The 10,749-nt window shown below is 40.9% G+C and overlaps 1 pseudogene and 1 gene segment (V, D, J or C); both read left to right on the forward strand.

Annotated features, from left to right (window-relative positions):
- The first annotated feature begins 426 nt into the window (after positions 1-426).
- On the forward strand, positions 427-1,354 carry LOC122444239 (annotated as a pseudogene).
- An 8,623-nt stretch (positions 1,355-9,977) lies between these two features.
- On the forward strand, positions 9,978-10,749 carry LOC122444035. The segment is given in 2 exon segments: positions 9,978-10,141; positions 10,252-10,749. Coding segments are annotated over 2 exon segments (450 nt in total).

Here is a 10,749-nt window from a genome sequence, read left to right on the forward strand (position 1 = left end):
GGCTCAACATAGGTTTCCTGGATTAAATGACATTTCATGCCAGCTCAAAGGAGCATCAAATCACCAATAGTGGTTGGTTTTTTCTTGTCATACAAATAGATGGATAACCTCCTTGTGGAAGAAATGATTCATTCAGACTCATTCAGACATAGCTGATTTGAGTTTGAACCTTGAAAGTAATCATACTGTAGGCTCTCTGAATTAGGGCTAAATATTGGGAAAATAGTGTTACACTCTGTTTAGATTTATGTTTAGTTTGGGGGTGTGAGTAGACCCAACCAAGAGACAGCTGATGCTTGGCTGGGGAACACCCCAATGAGCTGCCTGGTATGGGGCTGTGCAAGTGGCGGCTGATTTGGCACTTGGGACCTCCTCCGACTTAAGCTCAGACACAGATCCTGAGCTCTGAGGCCTGGGACTTCAACTATGAGACTGGTGACAGGAATAACTCTTCTCCTAGCTTTGGGCAAGTGATCTGGGCCTAAGAAAGAACAGCTTTCATGGGTAAAGTCAAAGAGCAGATGTCTGCTGCTTTCACTTCTCCCACTGTGCTTTACCAAACTGCTGGGAAGAATGTGCATCTGCGTGTTTCTATGTGTCTGTGTGTTTTCTAGAGAGTCTGAGCATCATTATCAGAAGTTATCAGATCCACTACTCACAGAGCCCCCATGAATCTCACTGCTTTCTGGCTGTAAGAAGTTTTGGGGTTCAGGGAATCCAAGGATCATGGAAAACAGCAACTTATCTTTGGCCTTGTGGCTCTGACTAGCTCAGTAATAAATACGAGTAGTAATTCTCCTGTCCTGTGCAACACACAGGACATGAAATCTCATGAAAATACTCAAGGATGGGGCAAGGCCAGAGAATGTTTATGGGAATGTTTGTGAATCTGCCCTTTGGCACACCTTGATTTGACAATCCAGAGCTGATCAACTATTTCTCAATACCCCAGGCATATTGGGAGATTCTAAGACCACACAGCCAAACTCAGCGGAGGGCGCTGAAGAAGGACCTGTGCACTTGCCCTGTAATCACTCCACAATCAGTGGACGTGAGCATGTATATTGGTATCGACAGATTCCCCACCAGGGTCCAGAGTACTTGATTCATGGTCTGAACAACAATGTGACAAATAGGATGGCCTCTCTGAGCATCGCCAAAGACAGAAAGTCCAGCATCTTGGTTCTGCCCCAGGTCACCGTGAGAGACACCGCTGTGTACTATTGCGTCCTGAGAGACACACACTGGGACAGACGGGGCTGCACCTGTGCAGTGTGTCCTTGCTGGGGAAGGGACGCAGCAGCGGTGTGCCTTGTTAGAGCCGGTTTGGAAGGCAACCTTACTACACCCGTGAAAACATGTAATAGTCATATCCTTAGTTAACAATATTGTATTGTACACTTTAAAAACTACTAAGAGGGCATAGTTTAAGTATTCCTATCACAACAAAGGACTGTTGCTGAAGTTTGAAGCTCTAATACTTTGGCCACTTGATCTGAAGAGTCAGCTCATTGAAAAAGACTGATGCTGGGAAAAATAGGAGACAAAAGGAAAAGGGAGTGGCAGAGGATTGAGATGGTTAGGCAGAATCACTGACTCAATGGATATGAATTTGAGCAAACTCTGAAGGATAGTGGAGGACCGAGGAACCTGGCATACTAAGTCCATGGGGGTAGCAAAGAGTTGGATGCAACTTAGAGATTGAACAACAACAACAACACAATCACAGCAAGTAAATAAAAATTTAAATATAAAGAGGGCAAGAGAAAACTTTTGGAGATATAACTACACAATGGAATATGATACAGCAATTCAAAGGAATGAACTATGATAAATGCAACAACATGGATGAATGTCAAAATAAATACGCCGAAAGAAACCAGACAGAAGACAGTATATACTCTAGGGTTCTATTTCCATAAAACTAGAGAAATTGCACACTGATCTACAGAAAGAAAGAGCAGACTAGTGATTGCTTCGGACTGAACAGGGGTTGGAGGGGGGATGTGGTAGGAAGATATACAGGAGGGGTTAAAAAGGAGCACAAAGAATAAGGCCACCAGGGACCTTTGGGGTCCTGCACGTGCTTTTACCTATATTATAATAATGATTTCACACTTGTACACCTTGTAAATAATGATCAAATTGTACATTTTAAGTATATGCAACTTATTTGATGTCAAGTATGCCTCAATAAAACAGGTTTTAAAAGAATGAAATAAAAAACAGACCCAATGTTAAGAAACAATTCTACAGAGAGCAGAATTTTTCACTTTTTTAAATTTACAAAGGGGAAACGATTTCAAGCAGGCAAGGGTAACAGTGCATTTTTCTAAATCTCATAAAATAACATACTCTGTTGCAATGTGTCGTGCTGTGCTTACATCCTCAGTTCAGTGGCTCAGTCGTGTCTGACTCTTTGCGACCCCATGAATCACAACACACCAGGCCTCCCTGTCCATCACCAACTGCCAGAGTCCACCCAAACACATGTCCATCGAGTCAGTGATGCCATCCAACCATCTCATCCTGTGTCGTCCCCTTCTCCTCCTGCCCTCAATCTTTCCCCACATCAGGGTTTTTTTCAATGAGTCAACTCTTCGCATCAAGTGGCCAAAGTATTGGAGTTTCAGTTTTAGCATCAGTCTTTCCAATGAACACCCAGGACTGATCTCCTTTAGGATGGACTGGTTGGATCTCCTTGCAGTCCAAGGGACTCTCAAGAGTCTTCTCCAACACTGCAGTTCAAAAGCATCAATTTTTCAGCACTCAGCTTTCTTTATAGTCCAACTCACATCCATACATGACCACTGGAAAAACCATAGCCTTGACTAGAAAGAACTTTGTTGGCAAAGTAATGTCTCTGCTTTTTAATATGCTGTCTAGGTTGGTCATAACTTTCCTTCCAAGGAGTAAGCGTCTTTTAATTTCATGGCTGCAGTCACCATCTGCAGTGATTTTGGAGCCCAGAAAAATTAAGTTAGCCACTGTTTCCACTGTTTCCCCATCTGTTTGCCTTGAAGTGATGGGACCAGATGCCATGATGTTAGTTTTCTGAATGTTGAGCTTTAAGCCAACTTTTTTACTCTCTTCTTTCACTTTCATCAAGAGGCTCTTTAGTTCTTCTTCACTTTCTGCCATAAGGGTGGTGTCATCTGCATATCTGAGGTTATTGATCCTGTCCAACTCTTTGTGACCTTATGAACTGTAGCCCATCAGGCTCTTCTGTCCATGGGATTCTCTAAGCAAGAATACTGGAGTGGGTTGCCAATCCCTCCTTGGGCGATGGACAAACAAGAAACTAGGTCTGATCTCTGATTGATTCAGTCTCCTGCACAAATGAGGTCTCTCAGAAGAGTCTTCATCCCTGAGCTAACATGACCTCTTCTAGGAAAGCCCATTCAAGAAAACCTGACTCAGCTGCAATTCCTAAGAAATCAAGGGATGGAGACACTTCTCCAGGGGATCTCCCTGACCCAGGGATCAAAACTTCATCTCCTGCACTGCAGACGGAGTCTTCACTACTGAGCCACCTGGGAAGCCCAGTTAGAGTTAATATTGTTCTGTTTCATGGAAAATGTTGAAATCTTGTACAATATGTCTCTTTATCCATCAGTACTGAGGGTTTTTTTTATAATTGTCCATATAGATTACATTTACAGACACTGAAAACCTTACAGCAGAATGTTATAACTTTTGCTTTAAATAGTTGTATGTGTTTTAAGGTTTAATGAAAGAATAAGTAAGAGATCTTATATCTATTGGCTGTTTACCTTTTCTAGTATTCTTCCTTCATTCCTGAAGATGCAGTTTCCTCTGATACCATGGAGTTTTCCTCTGATAATGTGTCTGACATGATGTATTTCCCTTCAATCTTGAAAAACTTTTAAAGCATTTCTTCTAGGCTAGGTCTGCTGACAACTATATTTTTCAGTTGTCCTTCAACTTACAATTTTTCTTTTTCTAAAATTTAAAAACTATGAATTTTCCATCACTTCACAAGAGCATGATAAAGCATATGGCAACTGAAAGGCTAGGTCTTTTCAGTACCTAAAGCAGAGCTGTTTTGTTTTCAAGTTTCTCTTTCCTTATTTTTCAATGACTTCATTTTTGCTCGTTTTTAATGAATCATGGTTTTTGGTGTTCTGAGCTGTCTGTGAAGACTCGTTAGTCTTTCTGGCAATCAATATATGTCTTAGAGTCCTGTCATCATCTTTAAAGGAGAATATTCTATTTCTCCTCTTTTCTTCAACTATGAGATGTTTCTTCTACCACCATAGACAATTGGAGAATTTCCTTGCATTCTTCCAGTGCAGAGGAAATAGCACTTTTCCAAGGCTTCAAACCGTCCTGTGGACATTGAATTTACGCATGCTGGATTTTGCCAATACCCAGTGACACTGAGAGGAGATAGAATGACTGCTAGCCTGAGAGCCAGCAAGAATTCCTCCTCATAGCTTAATTTTTACTATTTTTTTTCCCTAACCTAACTTTCATCCTCAATATCATGTCATTTACTCTCTGTATTTTGGAAATATGTGTAAATCTCTCATCTCTTGATGATCCCTAATATTTTTACTCTTAAGGATTTTGGCTTATTCTCTTTGTATTTCTACTCTTTTAATTAAGAGGAAATTTGGAAGAGATGAGAGGTAACTATGCAGGACTATGAATCAGAAGTCCACAATTACAGACTACAAATTTAAAAACTGACAGATTACTACATGAATTTACTACTGACAGATTACATGAAAGTTAGTCTTGACAGGAAGGAACACATGAATGAAAAACCCCAGGAGAAGACTGGGCTCATTCTCCTGGAATCAAAGAAAATACACTTTCTGACTTTTGTCATAGGGCCTCATTAGTCATAGAGAAAACAGAGAATGTCTCCATTCCCAGGTTTTCAGAGATCATTCTTTTTTCTTTTGGCTTTGTGACATGCAGGATCTTCCCTGACCAAGGATCAAACCGGTGCCCCCTGCACTGGTAGTGTGGAGTCAAGCACTGGAGCCCCAGGGAAGCCCCAGAGACTGGTCTTTTGGTGTGGTTGTATTTCCTCTGGCCACAGAGGTTTCTGTAATTGTATTTCCTTTGGCCCTTAAGGCAAAGCCTTCCCAACCAGAGTTACTTCTTTCAACATGGCAGCGCTACTCTCATCAATATGGACTCTGTCTCATTTTTTGCCACTTTCATTCATTTCCCCCAACATCCCTGACCACTTTGTTGTTGTTGTTCAGTTATGTCTGGCTCTTTGCGACCCCATGGACTGCAGCATGCTAGGCTTCCCTGTCCTTTACCATCTCCTGGAGCTTGCTTAAACTTATGCCCATTGAGTTGGTGATGCCATTCAACCATCTCAAGTTCTGTCGTCCCCTTCTCTTCCTTCCTACAATCTTTCCCAGCATCAGGGTCTTTTCTAATGAGTCAGTTCTTCACATCAGGTAGCCAAAGTATTGGAGCTCCAGTGTCAGTCCTCCCAATGAATATTCAAGGTTAATTTCCTTTAGGATTGACTGGTTTGATCTCCTCGCAGTCCAAGGGACTCTCAAGAGTCTTCTCCAACACCACAGTTCAAAAGCATCAATTTCTCAGTGCTCAGCCTTCTTTCTGGTCCCACTCTCACATCCATACATGAATAGTGGAAAAACCATAGCTTTAACTAGATGGACCCTTGTTGGCAAAGTAATGATTCTGCTTTTTAATATGTTGTCAAAGTTTGTCATAGCTTTTCTTCCAAGGAGCAAGCATCTTTAATTTCATGGATGCTGTCACAACCCTCAGTTTTTGGAGCTCAAGAAAATAAAGTCTGTCACTGTTCCCATTGCTTCCCCATCTATTTGCCATGAATTGATGGGACCAGATGCCATGATCTTAGTTTTCTGAATGTTGAGTTTTAAGCCAGCTTTTTCACTCTTCTCTTTCACCTTCATCAAGAAGGTCTTTAGTTCCTCTTTGCTTTCTGCCATAAGGGTGGTGTCATCTGCATATCTGATGGTATCGATACTTCTCCCTGCAATCTTGATTCCAGCTTGTGCTTCATTTAGCCCAGCATTTCTGATGTTGTACTCTTCATAGAAGTTAAATAAGCAGGGTGATGATATACAGCCTTGACATACTCCTTTCCCAATTTGAAACCAGTCCATTGTTCCTTGTCCAGTTCTAACTGTTGCTTCTTGACCTGCATACAGGTTTTGCAGGAGGCAGGCAAGGTGATCTGGGATTCCCATCTCTAAGAATTTTCCACTGTGTATTGTGATCCACACAGTTAAAGGCTTTAGCGTAGTCAGTACAGCAGAAGTAGATGTTTTTCTGGAATTCTCTTGCTTTTTCTGTGGTCCAGTGGATATTGGCAATTTGATCTCTGGATCCTCTGCTTTTTCTAAATTGAACTTGAGCATCTGGAAGTTCTCGGGTCACATATTGTTGAAGCCTGGCTTGGAGAATTTTGAGCATTCTTTTGCTAGCACGTGAAATGAGTGCAATTGTATGAAATGAGTGCAATTGTATGGTAGTTTAAACATTCTTTGGCATTGCTCTTCTTTGGGATTGGAGTGAAAACTGACCTTTTCCAGTCCTGTGGCGACTGCTGAGTTTTCCAAATTTGCTGGCATATACAGCATCATCTTGTAGGATTCAAAATAACTCACCCGGAATTCCATCACCTCCTCTAGCTTTGTTTGTAGTGATGCTTCCTAAAGCCCACTTGACTTCACTCTCCAAGGTGTCTGGCTTTAGGTGAGTGATCACACCATCCTGGTCTTTTATGTCATTAAGATCTTTTTTGTATAGTTTTTCTGTGTATTTTTGCCACGTCTTAAGATCTGCTTCTGTTAGGTCCATATCATTTCTGTCCTTTATTGTGCCTGTCTTTGCATGAAATGTTCCCTTGGTATCTCTAATTTTCTTGAAGAGACCTCTAGTCCTTCCCATTTGATTGTTTTTCTCTACTTCTTTGCACTGTTCACTTAAGAAGGCTTTCTTATCTCTCCTTGCTATTCTTTGGTACTCTGCATTCAGATGGATATATCTTCCCTTTTCTCCTTTGCCTTTCATTTCTCTTCTTTTGTCAACTATTTGTAAAGCTTCCTTGATAATTGTTTTGCCTTTTGCATTTCTTTTTCTTGGGGATGATTTTGATCGCTGCTTCCTGTACAATGTTACAAACCTCCGTCCATAATTCTTCAGGCACTCTGTTTATCAAACCTAATCCTTCAAATCTATCTGTCACTTCCACTGTATAATTGCAAGGGATTTGATTTAGGTCATACCTGAATGGCCTAGTGGTTTTCCCTACTTTCTTTAATTCTGAATTTTGCAGTAAGGAGTTCATGATCTGAGCCACAATCAGCTCTCGGTCTTTTTTTTTTGTTTGTTTGTTTTTGCTGACTGTATATAGAGCTTCTCCATCTTGGCTGCAAAAAATATAATCAATCTGATTTTAGTATTGACCATCTGGTGATGTCCATGTGTAGAGTCAAGGAATACCCTAGGGGATGAAAGAGCACCATGAAGGAAGGAGCCTGCACCCCTGAATCACTGCACCCAGCAGAGTTGCCCTGTCAACCTGATCTTTCACTTAGATGGAGGTATTTATTTGAGAGAGCAGTCACATTCTTTAAGCCAGTGCATTTTGGGATGGAAGGAGGGAGATCTTAGTTACTACAGTGTACCCTAATTAACTTAGGTTCATTTAAGGGAAACGCAATAATATTATCATGGCAGAACCAACTTTTCTACCTAATTAGGTGACAGAATCCTCTAGAAGGTAGAGTGGGGAGAGGACAAAACCAAAATTCTAGACCCAAAGTACTAGATCTGGTCTTGTTTTTGATGACTGTATCGAGATTCTCCATCTTTGGCTGCAAAGAATATAAGCAATCTGATTTTGCTATTGACCATCTGGTGATATTCATGTGTAGAGTCTCTCTTGTGTTGTTGGAAGAGGGTGTTTGCTATGACCAGTGTGTTCTCTTGGCAAAACTCGTTAGCCTTTGCCCTGCCTCATTTTGTACTCCAAGGCCAAATTTGCCTGTTACTCCAGATATCTCTTGGCTGTCTACTTTTGCATTCCAGTTCCCTATGATGAAAAGAACATCTTTTTTTGCCTTAGTTCTAAAAGGTCTTGTGGGTCTTCTTAGAACCATTCAACTTCAGCTTCTTCGGCATTAATGGTTGGGACATAGACTTGCATTACTGTGATATTGAATGGTTTGCCTTGGAAACAAACAGAGATCATTCCACAGTTTTTGAGATTGCACCGAAGTACTGACTACTACCTCTGGCAATCTCCAATCTGTTCTCCATAAGCTTTTTTTTTTTTTCTTTTCTAAGATTCCATATATAAGTAATATCATTAAATATTTGTCTGTATCTCACTTATTTCACTACTTTAATGCTTTCATGATGCATATATGTTATTGAAAATAGCTTGATGTTTTCTTCTATGAGTTTTATGTTTTCAGGTCTTATGATCAAGTCTTTAAACAATTTGAGTTGATTTTTTATGGGATATAATAGGGGTGCTCTTTCATTCCTCTGCATGTGGCTGTGCAGTTTTCTCCTCACCATTTATTGAAAACATTGTCCTTGATCCATTGTATATTCTTTTATTGTAAATTAACTGGTCATATATATGTGAATTTTTTCTGGGCTCTCCATTCCATTGATCAGTGTGATTGTTTTTATGTCAACATCAAACAGTTTTATTGCTCTAGCTTTTAATATAGCTTGAAGTCAGGAAGTGTGATGCCTCCTACTTTGCTATTCTTTCTCAAGATTGCTTTGGATATTCAGGATCATTTTTAGTTCTATAAAAATTTTAAGATTATTTTTTCTATTTCTGTGAAAAGTGCCATTGGCATTTTGATACAGATTACATTGAAACTATGGGCTTCCCAGGTGATTCAGTGGTAAAGAATCTGCCTGCCAATTCAGGAGATGTGGGTTCAATCCCTGGGTCAGCAAGATCCCCTGGAGCAGGAAATGACAACCTGCTCCATTATTCTTGCCTGGAAAATACCTTGGACAGAAGAGCCTGGCAGGCTACAATCTGTGAGGTTGCAAAGATTTGGACACCACTGAACATGCCCACATGCATTGAACCTATAGATTGCTTTGGGTAGTATGAATATTTTAGCAATATTAATTCTTCCAATACATGGGAACAATATATCTTTCCATTTATTTGTGTCTCCTTCAATTTTCTTCACCAATGTCTTATAGTTTTGGGCCCTGTCTTTATGTCTAAAAGATTTCACAAGCATCATGTGGACTCATGAGCATTAGTCAAAGAAAACATCTCTGCCATCTTCCATCACCACCATGACAGAGCTGTCTGAGGCATTTAGTCTAATTCCAAAGATTCTCATAGACTCAAATTCCAACTCTGAGATATCTTTTAAAAACTGATTTCTCAGTGAAGTAACTTGTTACTCTACTTTTATATGACATCTAATTTCTATAGGCTTCCCTGATGGCTCAGATGGTTAAACATCTGCCTGCAATGCAGGAGACCCAGGTTCGATCCCTGGGTCAGGAAGATCATCTGGAGAAGGAAATGGTAACCCACTCTAGTACTCTTGCCTGGAAAATTCCATGGACAGAGGAGCCTGGTAGGCTACAGTCCACGGGGTTGCAAAGAGTCAGACACAACTGAGTGACTTCACTTTCTTTTCTTTTTCTTCAATTTCTGTAGACTCTAAGACTAACACACCATCATACATTTGGGATGGTAAAAACATATTGGGAAGACAGAAGTTTTTGATATAGCTCGGAAAGTAAAAGGAAGACACTGATTAGCTCTCCGTGGGGCCTTGGAATCTTTGGTTCTACATTTGGCCTTCAGAGGGTGATGCACAAACTAAAGATCTTGTTCAGCTTCCTCTGTTCAGTTCTTCCTGCAGCTTGCTGAGCTCTTTGCAGAGGCAAGAGAGAAGAATCAGACATCAAACATCAGAAAGCTGCAGGCTCATCTCAGCAGCTTTTGTATTTGTATCTTAGCAGGGAACTTGTCCAGCCTTAAACTTCTTTTTCCTGCCACTTTCCTGTCTGCTCAGCCATTCAGAGAAGACTTCACAGTGTTTCCACTGCTCAGCCATGCTACTGTTGCTCATCTCAATACTGGGGATATTTGCCCTGAGTGAGTAAAATTTCTTAGTGGTCTGTCGTTCTACAGACTCTTACTACAAATACAGTTCTTTTCATAGTGATGTCTGCATTGCTTTTAGTGACGTGACATTGATTTTGCAGGAGATTCCAGAGGCCAGTCAGTGACCCAGCCTGATGATCCTCTTTTGGTCTCTGAAGGAACCTCATTGGAGCTGAAGTGTAACTATTCCTAAGGTGCAACTCCCTATCTCTTCTGGTATGCCCAGCACCCCAGGCAAAGACCCCAGCTGCTCCTCAAGTACTTTTCAGGCAACACCGTGGTTCAAGGCATTAGAGGCTTCGTGGCTGAATTTAAGAGCAGTGAATTTTCCTTCAACCTGAGGAAATTCTCAGCCCATTGGAGTGACTCGGCTGAGTACTTCTGTGCACTGAGTGGCACAGTGCCTGGGACTGCAGGAGGAGTTGAACACAAACCACTCGCGGTGGTGGAGTTTTCAGACACTCAAGATCGCTTCTTGTTTTATTTTAAGCGATCTTTTGCTATATGATTGCAAATGAGGCAAAGAGAGCTGAGCAGACAGAGGTACTTTTATATAAGCCTACAGTTCCATGTCTGGTAAATTTTATTTCGGGAACTTT

Source organism: Cervus canadensis, chromosome 6 (assembly GCF_019320065.1).
Source record: "Cervus canadensis isolate Bull #8, Minnesota chromosome 6, ASM1932006v1, whole genome shotgun sequence".
Taxonomy (NCBI): Eukaryota; Metazoa; Chordata; class Mammalia; order Artiodactyla; family Cervidae; genus Cervus; species Cervus canadensis.